Consider the following 24,096-nt stretch of genomic DNA (forward strand, 5'->3'; position numbering starts at 1 on the left):
GACAGACAGACCGTGAGAAAGAGAGAAAGAAGATGACCTTTTGCTGAGAAAATATTTATTTTTCTGGGAATAGCTATGTGATTTTATAAAAAAATGAACATATCAGATGACTATCTGGAGTAGGTCCTCTCTTGAACCACCTGATAACCTAATTCATCTATCATGGTTTGTCAAGACCTTTAATGAGCGCTAATCTCCTCTGAGATCTCCATGTAGTTGAATTATAATGTTTTCTAATCCAAATCCCTCCCAATGTAATGGAACCAAGGGGATAAGTAATTGCTTATCAAACTGGAGTCGGGCGGTGTTCTATTTCTGAAGACGTCAGCAGAACTATAATTTCTCATTACCAAACTGTCACTCCGCCCACTCAAATGTTCCCTCAAACTCCAATTAAAGATCGGTCCAGTTCCCCTTAGGACCCTGTAGGTCCCCATGGATTGTCAGTCTCAGCCCCCCCACCCCCATTTTTAACTATGTGACCTGTTGACAGGGTTGTTAAGGGTTAAGGGCACATCAGTGTCAGCACTCATCAATAATATAGCGTTGAGCTCTTCCAGATGCATCGTGGTCCAGGACGAGGCCTTATTCATCCTCCTTGACCAATGACCATTGGCTGCTGTCAGCTCACATATAATATGCTGCGCCCCAAATGGCAACCGACATGGTGATCTACACCTGGCCAGAACCTTATTGGACAGAGCTATTTAGTTGTAGCTCAGTTGGCTTAGGGTGTTGGTACTCTATAAGCCATAAAGCTAGATGATGATTCTTCATTAAGTGAGTACTAGTGTAGGTCTAGGTGTCATCAGGGGCCCCATTACTGGATGAGATGAGAAACGCCGAGCCGTTGAAAGGCGAGCAGAGTGACTCCCAAATCACACACTGTTCCCTATGTAGTGCACTACTTTTGACCAGAGCCCTATTAGGACCTGATCAAAAGTAGTGTGCTTTGTAGGGTGCCATTTAGGATGAAGCAGTTCTTTACTGGGGGAAATGCTTAGCTGGCATCACAGGAAGGGGAGGTATTGGACACCCGGGACTCCTCCAGACGCTGTCTGATGAAACACATTTCTGCTTCAGACCTTTTTTTTTCTTGCTGCTCGCTTTTAATTGTGCAGTTTTATTGCGAAAAGCAAGGGAGCCCTTGTTTCCTTTGCTGCGCTCTACACGAGCGTTGGGTTGGTCACATTGTGAAACAATAGAATTGCTCAATGTTGATACAATTGAGCTCAGCCAGCTGTATCGTGAGGAACGATGCAACTTCCCTCTACTCGGCCCGGCCGGGCCAGGAAACAACAGTCAGAAGGCATCTTAACTCAATTTAAGATGTTATGACTTTGGCCAAGTGTGTGTTGTTCACTGGCCAGACAGATGCTATGGAGAAAGACTGGCATTGTTTAAAACATCATTTATTACAGTTGGTTTTGCAAAATATCTCTTGGAATGAGGTTTTTGAGAGGAGGGAGTTCAGGATGTCTCTAGCTTCTTTCTGGAAAGCTGTCCCTGGCTTTTTGTTTTAAGGAGCTAGGGGAAAAGTGATTTAGCACACATGGCATTCAGATTTCCGCTGTCCGGTCAGAAAGGTTAGACAAACAAGTGTCTGTTTACATCACTGCCGGAATAACACCAACCTCACCTACCGTCCAGGGTAGAGGTCGCATCCCCTACAAAGAACTGGCGTATTATACTGGCACGTTCTCTGAAATGGCTGCAACTAAGGCCCAGTGTCTCCTTGTGCAGGAAATGAAGCTACATGGAAATAGAATGATTAGTGTACTGTGTCTTTAAACACCTCAGCCCATGCATGCTGGGAGAAGGAGTAACAAACCGTCTCCATGTCCTATTCCCTATGCAGTGCACTACGTTTGACCAGAGCCCGTAGTGCAGTATATAGTGAAAAGGGTTCCATTTGGGACTAGGACATGGAGAAACAATACATGTCTTCGCCCCGCTGCGTTTAGTCGCCATGTAAACCTTCTGCAACTGAAGGTATTTATTGCCATTTCCGTCTTCCTGTGTCTGCCAAGTGGACATTAGTATCAGCCAGGCTGAGTGGGTTTTACTGGCTCTATTTGATTTACGAGTGGGGAGGGAGACTGTATTCTTGACAAACTTATCTCTGTGGTGCAGCGTCAAGCGCGCCGGGACGCTATTCCGTCGTAGACGTCGTCACTGAGCCGTTCAAACACACTCGCGTCTTTAAGCTTTTCTTCTTCCTCCGCGACACAAGTCGTTCACAGTTAATTGAACACCCACATTGTAAAATATGCCCAGGATATCTGGTTAAGTGTTGATTGGCTTGAGAAGCCGTTAATCGAGGAAAACAGAATAAATATAGCTTCAATGTGATTAAGGGTGATACTGTGTGATGAATGATTCTCATTAACTGTTCTCCCACCAGGCTTTGGAAGTTAGTTGGTGTCTTTCTAGTACAAGTGCTCATAACTCTTCAAACTATACCAAATGATCCTAATTCTTCAGACTACCCAATGATCCTAATTCTTCAGACTACCCAATGATCCTAATTCTTCAGACTACCCAATGATCCTAATTCTTCAGACTATACCGAGGTGCTTTATTGGATGGTATTCTATTGGATTAACCTGTAGGTCAACAGCAACACACATTGAATAGCTCTGTTGGAAGTAGGCCTATTGTTATTGGAGGTACAGGTAACTGCCAAAATAATGGAAACACTTACGTAAACGAGGAATGCAAAGTATATTTAAAGCAGGTGTTTCCACACAGGCGCAGTTCCTGCATTTAATTAAGCAATTAAAATTCCATGAATTAAAATGCTGGATAGGCCAAATGACGTGACAAATGAGCATGAAAACAATGTAAATCAAATGCCAATCGACGTCTCAGTCACCAGATCTCAACCCAATTCAACACTAAAAGGAGATTCTGGGGCGTCGCCGGAACAGTGTTTTCCACCAACGTCAACAGAACACCAAATGATGGGAGTTCCAGAAACTAGTAGAATCTATGCCAAGGTGCATTGAAGCCGTTCTGGGTCGTGGCAGCCCAACCCCCATTATGGCACTTTAGGTTGGTGTTACCTTTATTCTGGCAGTTACCTGTATGCAGAGCGTCTTGTACCTTTTTCTTCTCCTCTCCTTCATCACCATGTGCTCACCAACTTTTATTGAGTGGGAATGTTGTCAGCAGCTCTTCCCCTGGGATATGAACAGGTCTCGAAGGTTACCTATTCTCGGTGAGGGAGGTTAACACAACCATCAGATGTAGGCTCGTAGTTAATGTGAGAACAAGCTTTATCCGGGTTTCATGTGTCCGATGAAAGATGTGGACTGTAGTTTTAGTTTCAATTTCCTACAAGCTTACGTGTCGTTTCCCTTTTGACGAATGAAATGTGTAGTATACAGCCAGCCACGTCTGACCTTTATTCCCGGAAATGGTTCATGTCGTCTTTATACATTTAAATGACTATAGCGCCGTCCCCAATTACTATTCCATTCTGTCCCTATAATTCAATGTAGGTCTTATTCAGAGAAACCTTCCTTTTCCCACATCTGTCTATTGTTTTCCATTAAGTGAAATGGATAGGGGTCATTACGCTCAAACTGCTCCTTCTATTTCTAGTCACAATTGTTCTACATTTGAACATGATCCTACATTCCCGGGCTAGTCAGACTTTGTCTCTCTGTCGCTCTGAAATATGCACCTTGTGTCTGCGTGCACGTGCGTGCATGGGTAGGTGATTGAGGGCTCATCGGGTCAAGGACAATACGGAGGCGCTGGCAGTGTTCTGGCTCGGCTCGCTCTCGGTGGACTCGTGGTTACAGCAGTGGGAGTGTGGGGTTGCACCCCGGTCAGACATTCCATCTCCCTGACACCCACCAGACTTCAAACCACTTTGACATCGGTCTTGAGAACAGATGAACACTTCCACAGGGGTTCTATGTGTTTCTACATAATTTACAAATCATCTGTCAAGTCTACATGATTTAATGGGTGGATTGGATCGGATTGATGTGGTTGAGTGTTTGGCTGTGTGTGTGTGTTGCTGACCATGTCTTATAGTAAAAAACTACAGACAACTCACCTCTCCCCTCTCATGCCACAAATCAAATAAAACTCATGAAATGGTCTAGACCCAATACGAACAGTACCTCACAGTTACTCAGCTAGTTCGGACGATGTTATTGGCCTGGTTGGGTCCATACATGTTGGATGCGTCCCAATTGGCACCCTATTCCCTAAAAAATGGATTATGTGCGTATAGTTTTGTATTGCTAGGTATTATTACTGCTCTGTTGGAGCTAGAAGCACCAGCATTTCACTGCACCTGTAATTCTGTGTACGCGACCAATGAACTTTGACATACCGATCCTGCCAAATACACAGGAAGACCGACACACTTATACGGTCTCTCAGGACACATTAGCAATTGCGTACCTAGTCATTCTCAGGGAAGACCAACCCTGTTGAGTGTAAGCCTGTGTGTGTGGACGAGTAATTATTTTGTGACTGGGCCAAGTCTGTGCTTGCCAACACAGGTAGCAATTAGTACGCCCCCCCTCCACACACACACACACATACACACCTGGTTGTGTGGGGGGGCGTCACTCCCCACTAGGGATGGGTATCGTTAAGAATTTAACGGTATTACTACTCTTATCGATGCTGCTTATCCAGTTCTTTCACCATATTCTTATTGGTTATTTTTGTTATTTTTTTTACGGGGGGAAAAACGAAACAAATTAAGAACAGTATTAACATTGCTTTATTTTCTGACATGTAAAATAAATCAAATAAAGAATGATTTACAGCCAAAGAAACCAATGAAATTAACAATATTATGGCCGTTTACATTGCATTCCACGAGGAGACTGCTTGGCAGGCTGACTACCTGTTATGCGAGTGCAGCAAGGAGCCAAGGTAAAACAATCAATCTTCACATAATCACTAGTTAACTACACATGGTTGATGATATTACTAGTTTACCTAGCTTTTCCTGCATTGCATATAATCGATGCAGTGTTAATTTTTCATTGAATCACAGCCTATTTAACAAGCGCATTTGCTAAAACAGCACTGTCGTTGCACCAATGTGTACCTAACCATAAACATCAATGCCTTTCTTAAAATCAATAAACAAGTATATATTTTTAAACCTGAATATTTAGTTAATATTGCCTGCTAACATGATTTTCTTTTAACTAGTGAAATTGTCTCTTTTCTTTCGTTCTGTGCAAGCAGAGTCATGGTATATGCAGCAGTAGACCATTTCTTCATTTATAGCTGCAGTACTTAACCACTGCGCCACCCGGGAGGCATGCATGGAATTTTAGATCCACTTCTCCTTAATGCAACCGTTGTGTCAGATTTTTAAAAAACTTTACGGAAAAAGCACACTATGCAATAATCTGAGCACAGCGCTCGGACAACAAACAAGCCAAACAGATACCCGCCATGTTGTGGAGTCAACAGAAGTCAGAAATAGCATTATAAATAGTCACTTACCTTTGATCTTCATCAGAATGCACTCGCAGGAATCCCAGTTCCACAATAAATGTTTGTTTTGTTCGATAAAGTCCGTAATTTATGTCCAAATACCTCCTTTTTGTTTGCGCGTTTGGTAACATGTCAAACGATGTATAGAATCAATCTTTAGGATGTTAAACCTAAATCTTCATTAATGTTCCAACCAGAAAATTCCTTTGTCTTTAGAATTGCAATGGAACGCAGGTCACTCTCACGTGAGCAGACCCCTGTCTCAATCAGCTCTCATTCCCCCCTCCTTCACAGTTGAAGCTTCAAACAGGGTTCTAAAGACTGTTGACATCTTGTGGAAGCCTTAGGAAGTGCAATAGGACCCCATAGACACTGTATATTCAATCGGCAATGACTTCAAAACTACAAACCTCAGATTTCCCACTTCCTGGTTGGAAGTTTTCTCAGGTTTTTGCCTGACATGAGTTCTGTTATACACAGACATCATTCAAACAGTTTTAGAAACTTCAGTGTTTTCTATCCAAATCTACTACTAATAAGTTAATAAGTGTTCATTCAGTATTGTTGTAATTGTCATTATTACAAATATATATATATATATAAACCAGCGGATTAATCGGTATCGGCTTTTTTTGGTCCTCCAATAATCGGTATCGGCGTTGAAAAATCATAATTGGTTGATGTATTGTATAGAGCAACACGGGTGGGGCATGCAGGTAGGCTGCAGGTAGGCTGCAAAAGGACTAACAGTTGTTCTGGAGCAAGATCAACATATTTGCCTTCTCTGGCAGAAGTCGGGACCTCTCCTGGCTTATTGTGTTCCCTGCAGTCGAAAATACCCTCTCTCTAGGGGTGGAGGAGGCTTGAGCACAGAGGTAGCTTGTTGCAATGTTTGTGAGGAGGGGCAGAGTAGCTCTGTTCTCCCACCACTACACCACTACAGGATCTTCGGGGGATGGGAGGCAGGCCTTTGTAGAGCTCCACCTCTAGGTGAACACGCTCGCTGAGGGTGAGGGACGAGGTGTCCCATTGGATCGTCACCCTCAACTCCCTGTCCTCCTCCAAGGCACTCCTTGTTTTGTACAATGGAGGTACTGTCTCCTCCATTTCCTCTCCTTCTCCTTCCACCTGTTGCTGGTGCTCTGTGTCTGTCTGCTCCTGCTCCTCTGACAGCCCTGGTGTTGCTCCTGTCACATTGGCCACAACAGTTGCCTTCCTCAGTCTGTCCCAGGTGGCGTCACTCACCGGCCTCCCTTTAAATCTGGGGTCCATTGCTGTGGCCTCATGCAGGAAGGCTTGAATGTGCTCATCCTGATAGCACTCGGAGAGGTTCTCCCAACACCTTCTCTATGATGGTTGCCACAAACGTAGTATCTTCATGCTTCACAGTGAAGAGCTCTTCCAGTTTGTGGAGGATGAGTATGATCTGTCCACAGGTGGCGTTCTTTTCACATGACACACACACTGTGGATGTATAGAGGATTCTGATGAGCTGGACAAACTCCTCGGCCTTATGGAAGTCCTCGTCCTTCAGTCGGTCCAGGTTGTCCTTGGTGGTTGCTTTTTGCAGTCGTGGGTTCAAGGCTGCTGCTTGGATCACTGCTTTTTGCTCCATGAATCTCTCCATCAGTAGATAGAGTTCCATCTGGTCTTGACATCAAGGATGAGTGTTGTTGCGGAAGGTCTGAAACGACAACTAAAAAACAACATACATTTAATTACCGCACACTTGAATATTGAATTAAATTGTGGCAATTTCAAAATAATACTTCCTTCAATACTGTTTTGGACATCGAGGATGTCTTGAACCACACGCCCACTGCTCTGATTCAGGCTGGACATTTATCAATGGAAGTCATTTGGTATATTTTCTGCGCTGCCAGTTTCAATGTGTGTGCAAAGCATCCTATTTTTAGGATGTGTAGCCTCTTGATGGCAACATCTATATTGCCAGCATTATCAACAGTCGCAGCTACAATCTTGCGATTTGTACACTGTCCTGGTGTGGAGGACCTTCTGTTTTACACTGCCCCGGTGCACGTCCTTCAGCTCAGTGATCACATTGGCCTTTTCTACACCACACCAGGTAGGAATGAGTGTGTCACTGAGTTAACTCCTGGGGGGAGGGGTATATTTGGGGTTGAGTGCCTTGCTCATCTCCCTAGAGTGAAATAAAACAAGTTTTCATGTGTTGGATTATCGTTATTGTTGTGTATTGTAGCGTGATGGGACTAATTTACAACTCTTTTATACTTTATACTACTATATCCTAAACATTAATACTGACAGACTGTTACCTAAGCCCTTGGACTGCACTGTTGCAAAGGGGTGTAGGCCTTTCACTATGAACTTGGTCATGGCTACGTGGCACTCATTCACCCCCTCCTCAGTCATCCTCCCACTCGCTGCCAGCGTGAAGGGTCTTTGGTCTTGTCTTTGGCCTGTACCAGCGGTATTGGAGGGAGGAGTGGGTTGGTTCATTGTAGCTGCAACTTTAACAAAAATGTTGCATTATCTTTTCAATAAGGTGAATGAATTTCTGTACGCACCCATAGCTAAACAATCCGCTGGCTAATGGTTCCTTTTGATCAGGAACCCATGTTCTCATAATCTAGTTATCTCCGTGTGTGGGTTCTAGGCTGCTAGCATAGATACCTAACGTAGATCAGGCAACGAAAGATTGACTATGAGCTGGGCAGTCAAACTGCATTTCTCTGCCTGTACATGATGCACTTTCCATAGATATTTGGACAGATTGTTCGTATTTCCGCCCTTAATAGCAAAAGTCTTGTTGCACTTGTGGCAACGACCATTGTCAGCATCGACACACTTTTGAACGCTTAGCTCTCTCCGCCATCGTCACTAATTAAGAGCGTGTACTGTAGCGTGTGAGAGACACAGGCTCCGTGTGAGAGACACAGGCTCCGTGTGAGAGACACAGGCTCCGTGTGAGAGACACAGGCTCCGTGTGAGAGACACAGGCTCCGTGTGAGAGACACAGGGCCCCGTGTGAGAGACACAGGGCCCCGTGTGAGAGACACAGGGCCCCGTGTGAGAGACACAGGGCCCCGTGTGAGAGACACAGGGCCCCGTGTGAGAGACACAGGGCCCCGTGTGAGAGACACAGGGCCCCGTGTGAGAGACACAGGGCCCCGTGTGAGAGACACAGGGCCCCGTGTGAGAGACACAGGGCCCCGTGTGAGAGACACAGGGCCCCGTGTGAGAGACACAGGGCCCAGGGCCCCGTGTGAGAGGGCCCCGTGTGACACAGGGCCCCGTGTGACAGGGCCCCGTGTGAGACACAGGGCCCCGTGTGAGACACAGGGCCCCGTGTGAGAGACACAGGGCCCCGTGTGAGAGACACAGGCTCCGTGTGAGAGAGAGACACAGGGCCCCGTGTGAGAGACACAGGGCCCCGTGTGAGAGACACAGGCTCCGTGTGAGAGACACAGGCTCCGTGTGAGAGAACAGCGAAAAAGCATCATAGACGAATGTCTTCATCTTATTGGAAATTAGAATCGGTTGGTGAGAATGTGCAAGATAACCTTTATGTACCAATAATAAATAGGAAATGTATTTTCTTCTCCAGTACCGAAAGGAGACCCGATAACGTCGGAGTTTATCGCTAATACGGCCTTTCATCTTTTAGCCCCAGGGCCCGTTTAATACCGGGATTCGGTACCGCGTCACCCCTCCCTCGTCACATGATGTCTGGGAAAGAAATGAAACGGTGCGGTGATTAGTATGTATGCTAAGTGTACCTTCAGTGGTTTTCACATCCTTACCATGGAACCTAACTTACTAGTAGTTTTAACACTGATCCTCTGTCATAGTTTCAACTGGGATCGAATAGCCCTGGGAGGGTGACACATTCTGGACACAGGGGCCCTTGTCTAAACATACACACCATGTCCATGTGCCCTGCTTACCTCTGTATATTCACCACCAGATGGATCCCAGAGGGGAACAGTCTAGTTCCATTACGTAATATTATGGAACCCTTAGGGACTTGACTGTGGGAATGAGTCTCGCGGACTCTACTGGGCACAGTACCTACATGATGTCTGGGAAAGAAATGAAACGGTGCTATTAGTATGTATGCTATGTACCTATCTATCTTTTCATCTACTATCTATCTATCTATCTATCTATCTATCTATCTAGCCCTGGGATGACATTCTATCTATCTATCTATCTATCTATGTGCCCTACCTCTGTATCTGGATCTAGAGGGGAACTATCCATCTATCTATCTATCTATCTATCTATGGGCTACCTATCTATCTATCTATCTATCTATCTATCTATCTATCTATCTATCTATCTATCTATCTATCTATCTATCTATCTATCTATCTATCTATCTATCTATCTATCTGCACACACACACGTATACGCACGTACACACATCCCCGTCTGTCCTCTTATAGAGTGGTCTGTCAGTGGCGGTCTGCCGGCCTTCTCTAAACTGACTTTTGACCCCAGGTCACAGAGATGTCTTATGATGAATATTGCTTTATACCTCTGCCTTTTATTAGGGTACTGATGTAATGAGATGGCGAGAGAGAGGAGGGGGAGCGGGGCAGGGTACAACTCGCTCTGGTCAGAAGGAGAACACTCTATAGGGGGGGACAGGGTGGCATTTGGGAAGGGAGGTTTGTGCCTGTGTTGGACCTCTCTCTATGCCCTCTAGAGATTGTTAGTCTCTCCAGGGTGTCTGCTCTCTGCGCTGCTCTACAAAACCACAGGCTCACAGGATTTAGCTGCTTTAATACACGGGAACAGACCAGGGCTCGGAGCAGGGTGGGCTATATAGAGCAGAATCAGACGTTCATCATACAATGAAGGTAGTGGGCCTTCCCAAATGGTGCCCAATTCCCTATATAGTGCACTACTTTTCAGCAGGACTCTGGTAAAAAGTAGTGCACTATATTGGGAATGGGGTGCGATTTGGTACGCAGACAGTATAGCCTACCTCCAGCGGACAGATCCCGCCATAGTAAGTCATTGTGACCTCAAACTCTGCCTGACCCCCCTCTGTTGTCTGTCTGTCGTGGGCAGTAGGGGATTGGAGTCCGAGACGGGCTGTGTTAGGGCTACGGTTGGTTGCCTTTTGGCTTCGACTGTACTCCACAGTACATAGTGAATAAAAGATGTAGTGTGGCTGCCTTCGTGTTAATATCCTTTTTGAAGGATGCGTATCCTTCCTCACAGCACCGAACCCGTAACACAAACCACCGAACCCGTTTGAACACAAACCACCGAACCCGTAACACAAACCACCGAACCCGTAACACAAACCACCGAACCCGCACAAACCACCGTATCCAAACCACCGAACCCGTAACACCCACCGAACCCGTCACAAACCAGCCGAACCCGTAACACAAACCAGCCGAACCCGTAACACAAACCACCGAACCCGTAACAAACAAACCAAACCACCGAACCCGTAACACAAACCACCGAACCCGTAACACAAACCACCGAACCCGTAACACAAACCACCGAACCCGTAACACAAACCACCGAACCCGTAACACAAACCACCGAACCCGTAACACAAACCACCGAACCCGTAACACAAACCACCGAACCCGTAACACAAACCAGCTGAACACATGTGGCCTCAGAGTGATGGCTAGAATATCCTATTCAAACACCTGGAGGCGTTCTTGTCCCTGGAATTAATAAGGCCTCTGTAGGATTGGAAGCTTTGAAGATTCAGGAAAAGATGGAGTCATTCTCAGGGGGAAGGGTAACAAATGTTTATGGATGTAATGAACTCTGGGAATGAAAAGCCTGAATCATAACAGTAGATCCGGTCAACTAAAATCAGACGTCAACTTTGAATTCTTAACCGTTCGAGTTCCTCTTTCCCTCGAACACCACACGCGCTCTCTCTCTCTCTCTCTCTGTCTCTCTGTCTCACTCTCCTCTCTTTCAATTTAAGGGCTTTATTGGCATGGGAAACGTGTTTACATTGCCAAAGCAAGTGAAATAGATAATAAACCATATGAAAATCAACTGGAAACATTACACTTACGAAAGTTCTGAAAGAATGAAGACATTTCAAATGTCAAATTATATATATATATTTCTACAGTGTTGTAATGAAGTGCAAACACTTAAAGTACACAAGGGAAAATAAATCAACATAAATATGGGTTGTATTTACAATTGTGTTTGTTCTTCACTGGTTGCCCTTTTCTTGTGGCAACAGGTCACATCTTGCTGCTGTGATGGCACACGGTGGTATTTCACCCAATAGATATGAGAGTTTATCAAAATTGTATTTGTTTTCTAATTATTTGGGGGTCTGTGTAATCTGAGGGAAATATGTGTCTCTAATGTGGTCATACATTTGGCAGGAGGTTAGGAAGTGTAGCTCAGTTTCCACCTCATTTTGTTTTCTCTTGAGAGACAGGTCTGCCTTCGGCGACCTTTCTCAATAGCAAGGCTATGCTCACTGGGTCTGTACATAGTCAAAGCTTTCCTTAATTTTGGGTCAATCACAGTGGTCATGTATTCTGCCACTGTGTAATCTCTTTTTAGGGCCAAAAAGCATTCTAGTTTGCACTGTTTTCTTTGTAAATTCTTTCAATGTGTCAAGTAAATATATTTTTGTTTTCTCATGATTTGGTTGGGTCTAATTGTGTTGTTGTCCTTGGGCTCGGTGGGGTGTGTTTGTGAACAGAGCCCCACGACCAGCTTGCTTAGGGGGCTCTTCTCCAGGTTTATTTATCTGTAGGTGATGGCTTTGTTATGGAAGGTTTGGGAATTGTTTCCTTTTATGTGGTTGTAGAATTTAACGTCTCTTTTCTGGATTTTGATCATTAGCAGGTATGTCTCTCCTCTCTCTCTCAATTTAAGGGTCTTTATTGGCATGGGAAACATATGTTAACATTTCCAAAGCAAGTGAAATAGATAATAAACAAAAGAGAAATAAACATAAAAAAATTAACAGTAACCATTACATTCACAGAAGTTCCACAGCCTGTCTTCTCTTGAGAGCCAGGTCTGCCTACGGTGGCCTTTCTCAATTTGTACATAGTCAAAGCTTTCCTTAATTTTGGGTCAGTCAGTGGTCAGGTATTCTGCCACTGTGTTCTCTCTGTTGGGTCAAATAGCATTCTAGTTTACTCTGTTTTTTTGTTAATTCTTTCCAATGTCTGTTTCTCTCTGTCTCTGTCTCTGTTTCTCTCTCTCTGTCTCTGTCTCTCTCTCTCTGTCTGTCTCTGTCTCTCTGTCTCTGTCTCTCTGTCTCTCTCTCTCTGTCTCTCTGTCTCTCTCTCTGTCTCTCTGTCTCTGTCTCTCTGTCTCTCTCTCTGTCTCTGTCTCTCTCTCTCTGTCTGTCTCTGTCTCTCTGTCTCTGTCTCTCTGTCTCTCTGTCTCTGTCTCTCTGTCTCTCTGTCTCTCTGTTTCTCTCTCTCTGTCTCTGTCTCTCTCTCTCTGTCTCTGTCTCTGTCTCTCTCTCTCTGTCTCTGTCTCTCTGTCTCTCTGTCTCTCTGTCTCTCTGTCTGTCTCTCTGTCTCTCTCTCTGTCTCTCTGTCTCTCTGTCTCTCTGTCTCTCTGTCTCTCTGTCTCTGTCTGTCTCTGTCTCTCTGTCTCTCTGTCTCTCTGTCTCTCTGTCTCTGTCTCTGTCTCTGTCTCTCTCTGTCTCTCTCTGTTTCTCTCTGTCTATCTCTCTGTCAGAGAGACAGAGCAGTGAGATAGTATGAAAAAGACAAATGTCTGTTGCTCATGTAATGGTCAATAACGTAATATTCGTTCCTCTCTCTTGTCAGCTGGTGGCTGTGTATGATGAACAGGACCCTCACCATGGAGGCGACGGCACCAGCGCAAGCTCCACGGGAACCCAGAGCCCCGACCTGTTCGCCACAGAGCTCAACTCCAGCAACATGTCCGCTTTCCAGCCCTACCAGGCCGCCAGCGAGATAGAGGTCACTCCGTCCGCCCTTCGATCCAGTAAGTTCACAAATCAAACACCTGGGGTGTGTTCAGCAGAAGAAAAAAGTTTGTAACAAGTTTGTAACAAGTTTGTAACATTCAGATATGGAAAAATGTTACGTAAAACAAACATGTCGACCAAGGAACCACGTCAGCACTGTTAGTTACATTACTGTATGCAACGTTTGGCATCAGGACGTGGCACAAAGTTGCACTGGGTTCAAGGAACATATGCCCTTGATGGTAATTACGGAGCAGACCGATAGATCTAATGTGGATATGCAGATAGTTTCCAATGTGGGAAGAGTAGTGCTGTCAATTCTTTAGTCACATAAAATGATCACATGAAATGTTTTCGCCCCTTTTGGTCTGAGTGGGTACAGAAACATCAGGAAGAGACCATTAACAAGCATCAGTGTCAGTGGGCCTTTTTGGGTTGTAACTGTTGCGTGGGAGGGCTGTAGCACCGAGGTCAGAATAGCAATATGTCTTTAACAGCAAACAAAGTGGCACATTCTTCAAATATTAGATAGGGTGCAGCACAAACAGAAGAGCAACACAGTGAAGTGATACCGCTAGATTCTGGCGATTAACTATTGTTCGCGCAATGACTGGAAGTCTATAGGTACAGTAGCATACGCGAGTTAGCATGGGTTAGCATCGAAACGACCTCTTATCTTCCTTTCGTACGGACGCACGCGGAGACATCACAATGGTTTCCGAGAGTCAATCTGACTCTCTGGGAAGTAGAGAAAAAGAATCGTGTCGTATCCCGTTTAGCTCCTGTATGCATGTTCAGCCTCTGAATTGCTGCCTCACTGACACGAGCCCAGTGAATGGACCCTTCAAGAGAGACTGTAGTACCCGCTGTTTTTAAAGGCCTCTCTCTCCATGGCTTCTGAAGACGCCAAGTCTTCACATTCCCATATTCTGACTGGTGGGAACTGCAATGTAGCCGTTACTAAGTGCTACTTCCACTGACTCTTCTCCCTGCCTGTGCTCCGGAACATTCAGTGACACATCGGCATCAGGGTTCTGTTTATGACGAGCTCCTTCATCCAAACAGGAAACGCTGAGCAGGCGTCCCATGGGGTTCCACTGCTGCGTTGACAATGAGGCCACCAGGATACCAGACGCGTGGGAAACATTTTCAGACCTAAGAAGGCCATGGGAGAATCTCCAATTGCATTTCCCTGATTCCTCGCGTCCTCTGTCCTGAGAAGTTCAGAAGGGAGGGACCTCTGACCTTCTCATCCAATTGGTTTTGAGGAGGAGGCGAGGATGTGAGGAATGAAGGAAATGCAATTGACATTCTCCCTGTGACTCTGTGTCTTACTCATGGGACAGGGCAGTACAAGGAGCGAGGATGGAACACTGTCCAAATCTCAGAGCTCTTGTTCCCAAAACCATCATTGCTAAAGTTGCACTTGAAAACGCTTGTCGTTTACTGACTGGTAAAGGTCATTTCATGTTAGGTCAATTGAGTTCTATTTGTAGGCTAAAACTGTCTTTTTAATTTTTGCCTCAATATACTTCTTGACGAGTAACAATGGCAGGTAGCCTAGCGTTCAGAGAGGCGATCCGGCTCCCGATGGGAGGGCTGCCAATTTGAATCCAGGGCCCGATGTGAAAAATCTGTTGGGAAGTGAGCTGCCTAGATGCCATTGCCTGCCGTTGTGCCCTTGAGCAAGGCAATTAAAATCCCACAACAGCTCCCAGATCATCCAGTGTGGCAACCCTCCACACTTCTCCAAAACCTGTATTTGTCTTTCGTAGAGGTTGGGTTAAAAGCGGAAGTTAAAGTTCACTTGGATCTTGTGTACAATTGACCAGTAAAGTCAACTTAATCTTAAATGTGTGAAATGATGTGCTAAATGAATCTGTGTTTCAGTACATTATTACAGGGTTAGCATTAGTATTAGCCACCTCAATATTTGGAGTCGTAAGGTGATGATATCTCTCTGGGAGCTGATCCCACTCTCAGTATTGTGGAATAATTGTCATGATGAGGTAAGATTTTAATGGAGAAAGCTGATCAGAGAGCAACACAGTATCAACACATGGTCTAACGACGGGTCCTGACCGCTGACTGACCAGACTCCAACTCCCAGAGGCTACATAGAGGACCCTGTGCAGATGAATTCAATTTGTAGTTTCGCAAGCTATAGAGATTTCAAGTTGGGCCCTGTTAAAAAACATTAAAATTCAGACGCTGGAATTTCGTAACGTTAGTTATAGTTAGGAGAGATTCGAATGTATTTCTCTGACAGGGTATAAATTAGGGCCCTGGTTGGTATAATTATGCAGAAAGTTAGTCATTATAGCATATGATCTATTAAAAAAAATCTAATTAAGGAGTTGGATGACCTGCTCATTGCAATCTAATGTGAAACCGCTCCCAGACTACTGGATCAATCACTTACCTCCTTCAGATCATTACTGAGAATAGCCCTAATAATGGCCCTAATAATGGCCCTAATAATTTACAGCTGTAATAGTGTTGGATTCTAAATAATCATTCCTGTTATTTATTTAGCTGATGTGTGTTTTGATAACACTGAGTATCCGGGCTGCAATAGCTATAAGCTCTAATGACACACACACCTCATTAAGAATAGGCAAATGATTACTGTGAGGAGGGAATTAGCCAGAGAAACCAACCTAGATGTAATCATGTGGCCAAAAATGAAGCCAATTTGAATATTGACCAATGCACAGAACTAATGAAGTGACATAGGAGGAAACAAACACTTTGCTAATGTCATGTCGGAGGCTGGAATCCCAGGTGTTTGGTGGAGTGATGGGTGTAAGTACATACTTCCCCAGGTGCACTCCTTTTGAGCCTGTCTCCCACTTCTTCTCCTCCATCTCTCAATTTTTCTCTCCCCCCTCTCTCTCCTCTCCTCTCTCTCCTCTCCTCCCCTCTCTCTCCTCTCTCTCCTCTCCTCCCCTCTCTCTCCTCCCTCTCCTCTCCTCCTCTCTCCTCCTCTCTCCTCTCCTCCCCTCTCCTCTCCTCCCCTCTCTCTCCTCCCCTCTCTCTCCGCCCCTCTCTCCTCCTCCTCTCTCCTCCCCTCTCTCTCCTCCCCTCTCTCCCCCCCTCTCTCTCCTCCTCTCTCCTCTCCTCCTCTCTCCCTCCTCCTCTCTCCTCTCCTCCCCTCTCTCTCCTCCCCTCTCTCTCCTCCCCTCTCTCTCCTCCCCTCTCTCCTCCTCCCCTCTCTCTCCTCCTCTCTCTCTCCTCCTCTCTCCTCTCTCCTCCTCCCCTCTCTCCTCCTCCTCCTCTCTCCTCCTCTCCTCCTCCTCTCCTCTCCTCCCCTCTCCCTCCCCTCTCTCCCCCTCTCTCCTCTCCCTCCTCCTCTCTCCTCTCCCCTCTCTCTCCTCTCCTCCTCTCTCCTCTCCTCCCCTCTCTCTCCTCCAGATATGCCCCTCCATGTGCGTCGCAGCAGTGACCCGGCCCTGGCGACGATCAACGGGCCGTTCAGCGACCCCCGCGTGACCCTGCCGCCAGAGAAACCGTCCAGGAAGAACCCCACCCGCTGGTCCACCACGGCTGGCTTCCTCAAACCACGGCGCTCTGTAGGAGGCACTGGCACTGGCACCAATAGCCTGGAGAGAAAGGTAGCCAATGATCAAACAACTATTTTCTCTGCATTTGAACAGTTTCATGTGATGTCCCCTGTACAGTGTCTTCAGTGTATGACATTAGCGACCTCTATCCTCTCTCAGGCTTAGCTAAAATCAGGCTCAGTCGGCTCAGGCTCAGTAAAATCATATAAATTGTTGCATGTTGCATTTATATTTTTGTTCAGTATGTATGTACAGTTGAAGTCGGAAGTTTACATACACTTAGGTTGGAGTCATTAAAACTCATTTTTCAACCAGTCCACAAATTTCTTGTTAATTAACAAACAAAAATTTTGGCAAGTCGGTTAGGACATCTACTTTGTGCATGACACAAGTAATTTTTCCAACAACAATTTTTCCAACTACTGTGCCAGTAGTTTAGACAGACAGCTCGGTAACATTTCAACATGTCAATACCTCTCATAAATAAAAGTTGTGATGAAGTCAACTCTCCTCCACTTTCAGCCAGGAGAGATTGACATGCATATTATTAATATTAGCTCTCTGTGTACATCCAAGGTCCAGCCGTGCTGCCCTGTTCTGAGCCAATTGCAATGTTCCTAAGTCCTTTTTTGTGGCACCTGACCACACTACTGAACAGTAGTCAAGGTGTGACAAAACTAGAGCCTGCAGGACCCAGGTGGATGGTAGCGTCCCACCTGCCCAACATCCGGTGAAATTGCAATGACAAATATAAATATTTAACATTCATGAAAATACAAGTATTAACTTCCTGTTAATCCAGCCACTGTGTCAGATTTGAAAAAGGCTTTACTGTGAAAGCACACCATGCGATTATCTGAGGACAGCGCCCCGTATATAAAAACATGAAAAACATTTTTCAACCAGTCAGGTGCGTCACGAAAGTCAGAAATAGCGATATAATAAATGCCTTACCTTTGATCTTCTTCTTCTGTTGGCACTCCAAAAGGTCCCAGTTACATCACAAATGGTCCCTTTTTTCGATAAAGTCCTTCTTTATATCCATAAACTCAGTTTAGCTGGCTCGCTTCATTGAATAATCCACCGGTTTCTCTCCTTCAAAATGCACACAAAATGATTCCCAAACATTACTAATAAACTTATCCAAATAAGTCAAAAAACGTTTATAATCAAACCTCAGGTACCCTAATACGTAAATAAACGATACTATTCTCTGTCTTAAATTGTATGTTCATTGCCGGAGATAAATAACAAAACGAGCTTTCACCCACGCGCATGGAAACACTACAGCCAAAATGGGAGCCATTTCGAAAAAAAAACAGCCTGAAACTCTTTCCAAAGACTGTTGACATCTAGTGGAAGCCCTAGGAACTGCAAGTGGGGAGGACTTCGGCTCAAAATAAACATGAAAGCTATTGGAAACAGTGGAAGGCTAAAATTATTATTTTTTGGAATGGTTTGTCCTCGGGGTTTCGCCTGCCATATCAATTCTGTTATACTCAGACATCATTTGAACAGTTTTAGAAACTTTAGAGTGTTTTCTATCCAAATCTAATTATATGCAGATCCTAGCTTCTGAGTCTGAGTAACAGGCAGTTTACTTTGGGCACGCTTTTCATCCGGACATGAAAATACTGCCCCCTACCCAAGATAGGTTAAGAAGGCAGAGCATCGTTTTATTATAGACAGACTTCTCCCCATATTAGCTACTTCTACATCAATATGTTTTCGCCATGACAGTTTACAATCTTGCGTTACTCCATGCAGTTTAGTCATCTCAACTTGCTCAATTTCCACATCATTTATTTTAAGATTTAGTTGAAGTTTAGGGTTTAGTGAGTGTTTTGTTCTTTTAGTTTTAGAAATATTTACGGTTAACTTATTCCTTGCCACCTATTCTAAAAGTAACTGCAGCTCTTTTTTTCATGTTGCAGTCATTTCAGCCGCTGTTGTAGCTGACGTGTATAGTGTTGAGTCATCCGCATACATAGACACTCTGGCTTTACTCAAATTCTGTGGCATTTCGTGAGTAAAAATGGAAAAAAGCAAGGGGCCTAAACAGCATCCCTGGGGATTTCCTGTTCTAACTGGATTATATTTGAGAGGCTTCCATTAAAGAACACCCTCTGTGTTCTGTTAGACAAGTAACTCTTTATCCACATTATAGCAGGGGGTGAAAAGCCATCACACATATATTTTTCCAGCAGCAGACTATGATCGATAATGTCAACAAGACAGCCCCCACAATCATTTTATCATCAATTTCTCTCAGCCAATCACCAGTCATTTGTGTAAGTGCTGTTCTTGTTGAATGTTCTTCCCTATAAACAAATTCTGTTGTCAATTTGTTTACTGTGAAATGGCATTTTGTATGGTCAAACACAATTTTTCCCAGAGGTTTTCTAAGGATTCGTAACAGGCTGATTGGTCGGCTATTTGAGCCAGTAAATGGGGCTTTACTATTCTTGGGTAGCGGAATAACGTTAGTTTCCCTCCAGACCTGAGGGCACACGCTCTCTTGTAGGCTAAAATTGAAGTTTTGGCAAATAGGGGTGGCTTGGAGTTGCCAAAAGGCATCTATAGACTCTCAGATCATGAGAAAAAGTATTATCTTGTCTGATGAAACCAAGCTTGAACTCTGGTCTGAATTGCAAGCGTTACGTCTGGAGTAAAACTGGCACCATCCCTACGGTGAAGCATGGTGGTGGCATCATCATGCTGTGGGGATGTTTTTCAGCAGCTGGGACCGGGAGACTAGTCAGGATCAAGGGAAAGATGAACAGAGAAAAGTACAGAGATCATTGATGAAAATCTGCTCCAATGCGCTCAGGACCTCTGACTGGGACAAAGGTTCAACTTCCAACAGGACAACGACCTAAGCACACAGCCAAGACAACGCATGAGTGGCTTCGGGACGAGTCTCAATGTCCTCGAGTGACCCAGCCAGAGCCCAGACTTGATCTTGATCAAACATCTCTGGAGAGACCTGAAAATAGCCTTGCTGTGACTCTCCCCATCCAACCTGACAGAGCTTGAGAGGATCTGCAGAGAAGAATGGGAGAAACTCCTCAAATACAGGTGTGCCAATCTTGTAGCGTCATACCCAAGAAGACTTGATGCTGTAATCGCAGCAAAAGGTGCTTCAACAAAGTACTGATTACAGGGTCTGAATACTTGTAAATGTGATATGTTGTTTTTGTTATTTGCACAAAAAAAAATCTAAAAACATGTTTTTGCTTCATCATTATGCGGTATTGTGTGTAGATTGATGAGGGGGGGAGGGGGACTATTTCATCCATTTTAGAATAAGACTGTAACGTAGCAAAATGCAGAAAAGGTCAAAGGGGTATGAACACTTTCCAAATGCACTGAAAAGGGAATAGGGTGACATTTGGGACGTAGACTATGCCATTGATATACCCACTTCTTTAACATATTCCTTCTGGTGTGTGTGCGCGTCATATTTGTCATGGAGCTGAGAGATACTTCCTGGAAGTTGTAGTACACTCCCCTGGTCATGACAGATGAGCCAGGAATATTCTACAACAATACAACCTGCTATGTTTAATTTAAACATGTGCAGTCGGTAGGTAGCCTGGTCCCAGGATGTTATCCTGAAGGTTTAAAGCATTGAGATCCATAGTAGAGGTCGTTATACTAGTGGTCCTTCTGTAGCTCAGTTGGTAGAGCATGGCGCTTGTAACGCCAGGGTAGTGGGTTCGATCCCCGGGACCACCCATACGTAGAATGTATGCACACATGACTGTAAGTCGCTTTGGATAAAAGCGTCTGCTAAATGGCATATATTATTATATTATATATTACTGAAAGGTGGATATTGAGCACTTGCAATGTGCCATCTATACTGTGTCTAAAGCCTGTATCTTGAAGGAATGGTTTCCCAGACATGGGTTAAACCTAGGATAATCGCCATTGAAAATGTTTTTTTTTTTTTTTAGGAATGATAGGAATAATCTGGTAAACCTTTCCTTGTTCCTGTGTCTGTTCAGGGTAATGGTCCGGACACGTACCGTAGTCTCCCCGGGATGCAGGCACGTGTGCCAACCAGAGAGAGTTCCAGAGAGAGACGGCCCGCTCCTCCTTGAGCGCCAACCACCCCATGGTAGACCGCTGGCTGGAGAGACGGGAGCAGGTAGAACCACACTCACACACACACACACAAGCGTGCATGCACAAGACCCACACGCGGACACACACACAAGACACACACGCGGATACACACACACAACCATACACGCAAACCTGTCACGCAACCTGGTATTACCAGCCACATTTTACATGACACACATGTGAGTAATCATCTCTAAGCATCATCTCACAGGCCTGTGTTACAAGACCTGTTGTATTTTCACCAGACGTCTTCAGACATGCGTCTCAAATGGCACCCTATTTCCTGCACTACTTTTGACCAATGGGGCCCCGGCAGAGGCCCAGATGGACCCTGGTCAAAAGTAGTGCACTTTAAAGGTAATGGGGTGTGACTTTGGGCAGATACTTGGTAGAGCAGGTTGAAAGGGAGAAGGAAGGAGTAAAAGGTCTATATGTCAGCCTGTAAAGATTAACGGCACAGGTAAAGACTTCTCCCTCTCCCCTGCCTCTGTTCTCCCCTGCCTCTGTTCTCCCCTGCCTCTGTTCTCCCCTGCCTCTGTTCTCCCCTGCCCCTCCTCTCCGCTGCCTCTGTTCTCCCCTGCCTCTGCTCTCCCCTGCCTCTGCTCTCCCCTGCCTCTGTTCTCCCCTGCCTCTGCTCTCCCCTGCCTCTGTTCTCCCCTGCCTCTGTTCTCCCCTGCCTCTGCTCTCCCCTGCCTCTGTTCTCCCCTGCCGGTGTTCTCCCCTGCCTCTGTTCTCCCCTGCCTCTGTTCTCCCCTGCCTCTGTTCTCCCCTGCCTCTGCTCTCCCCTGCCTCTGTTCTCCCCTGCCTCTGTTCTCCCCTGCCTCTGTTCTCCCCTGCCTCTGTTCTCCCCTGCCTCTGTTCTCCCCTGCCTCTGTTCTCCCCTGCCTCTGTTCTCCCCTGCCTCTGTTCTCCCCTGCCTCTGTTCTCCCCTGCCTCTGTTCTCCCCTGCTTCTGTTCTCCCCTGCTTCTGTTCTCCCCTGCCTCTGTTCTCCCCTGCCTCTGCTCTCCCCTGCCTCTGTTCTCCCCTGCCTCTGTTCTCCCCTGCCTCTGTTCTCCCCTGCCTCTGTTCTCCCCTGCCTCTGTTCTCCCCTGCCTCTGTTCTCCCCTGCCTCTGTTCTCCCCTGCCTCTGTTCTCCCCTGCCTCTGTTCTCCCTGCCTCTGTTCTCCCTGCCTCTGTTCTCCCCTGCCTCTGTTCTCCCTGCCTCTGTTCTCCCCTGCCTCTGTTCTCCCCTTCCTCTGTTCTCCCCTGCCTCTGTTCTCCCCTGCCTCTGTTCTCCCCTGCCTCTGCTCTCCCCTGCCTCTGCTCTCCCCTGCCTCTGCTCTCCCCTGCCTCTGTTCTCCGCTGCCTCTGCTCTCACCTGCCTCTGTTCTCCCCTGCCTCTGCTCTCCCCTGCCTCTGTTCTCCCCTGCCTCTGTTCTCCCCTGCCTCTGTTCTCCCCTGCCTCTGTTCTCCCCTGCCTCTGTTCTCCCCTGCCTCTGTTCTCCCCTGCCTCTGTTCTCCCCTGCCTCTGTTCTCCCCTGCCTCTGTTCTCCCCTGCCTCTGTTCTCCCCTGCCTCTGTTCTCCCCTGCCTCTGTTCTCCGCTGCCTCTGTTCTCCGCTGCCTCTGTTCTCCGCTGCCTCTCCTCTCCGCAGCCCCTCCCCTCCGCTGCCCCTGCCCTCCGCTGCCCCTCTCCTCTCCGCTGCCCTTCTCCTCTCCGCTGCCCTTCTCCTCTCCGCAGCCCCTCCCCTCCGCAGCCCCTCCCCTCCGCTGCCTCTCCTCTCCCCTGCCCCTCCTCTCCGCTGCCCCTCCCCTCCGCTGCCCCTCCTCTCCTCTGCCCCTCCCCTCCGCTGCCCCTCCTCTCCTCTGCCCCTCCCCTCCGCTGCCCCTCCTCTCCGCTGCCCCTCCCCTCCGCTGCCCCTCCCCTCCGCTGCCCCTCTCCTCTCCGCTGCCCCTCCTCTCCGCTGCCCCTCCCCTCCGCTGCCCCTCCCCTCCGCTGCCTCTCCCCTCCCCCTGCCCCTCCTCTCCGCTGCCCCTCCCCTCCGCTGCCCCTCCTCTCCGCTGCCCCTCCCCTCCGCTGCCCCTCCTCTCCTCTGCCCCTCCCCTCCGCTGCCCCTCCTCTCCGCTGCCCCTCCTCTCCGCTGCCCCTCCCCTCCGCTGCCCCTCCTCTCCTCTGCCCCTCCTCTCCGCTGCCCCTCCCCTCCGCTGCCCCTCCCCTCCGCTGCCCCTCCCCTCCGCTGCCCCTCCCCTCCGCTGCCCCTCCCCTCCGCTGCCCCTCCTCTCCTCTGCCCCTCCTCTCCGCTGCCCCTCCTCTCCGCTGCCTCTCTTCTCCATGTGAACCACTGCATTAGCTGACAGAATGAGTTCAGCAGTTCATCCGTCTGTGGGTGGCTGGGCTGCTCTGGAGCAGCTACGCTGACGATGACGGGTTGGGGTTCGTCCCAAATAACACCCTATTCCTTACATAGTGCACTACTTTTGACCAGCCCTTCTTAAAATAAGTGCACTATGTAGGGAATAGGGTGCCATTTGTGACGTGGCCTGGGATGTTTCTCATATAATGGTGGTGATCATCATGTAACTCTTTCTCTCGACCAATCACTCCTTTTATGCTTGGTGACATGAGTGGGATATGAGCTGATATTAAAAGGACATTTGGCGCGATGAAGGATTTAGTCACTCAATTACCCTGACCGAGGAATTTATATCCTACAGCAACAGATGTTTGGAGGTCTGTGTTGCATAGAGCTGTAGTAGACATCACTGAAATGGGCCACATAGATTGTGTCCCCAAATGGCTCCCTTGTGCACTACTTTTGACCAGGGTCCTTAGGTCAAAAGTAGTGTACTGCATAGGGAAAAGGCTTCCATTTGGGAAGCATGCATTGTCTCTGCTTTGTCTCACTGTTGTAAGTGCTTGTTCTGCTTCTTCTGAAGGGGAGGGAGGAATGGAGGGATGACGCAACTCTATTATAAGATGAGAAATATCTTG

At 46.7% G+C, this 24,096-nt stretch overlaps 1 protein-coding gene across 1 annotated transcript in view; it reads left to right on the forward strand.

Annotated features, from left to right (window-relative positions):
• LOC118402172 (partitioning defective 3 homolog) overlaps positions 1-24,096 on the forward strand; it is a 257,768-nt gene that overhangs the window by 94,429 nt on the left and 139,243 nt on the right. The window contains 4 exon segments of the mRNA XM_035800167.2: positions 13,269-13,449; positions 16,847-17,046; positions 21,006-21,030; positions 21,033-21,148. Of these exon segments, the coding sequence (XP_035656060.2) occupies positions 13,269-13,449; positions 16,847-17,046; positions 21,006-21,030; positions 21,033-21,148 (522 nt within the window).

Source organism: Oncorhynchus keta, chromosome 23 (assembly GCF_023373465.1).
Source record: "Oncorhynchus keta strain PuntledgeMale-10-30-2019 chromosome 23, Oket_V2, whole genome shotgun sequence".
Classification (NCBI taxonomy): Eukaryota; Metazoa; Chordata; class Actinopteri; order Salmoniformes; family Salmonidae; genus Oncorhynchus; species Oncorhynchus keta.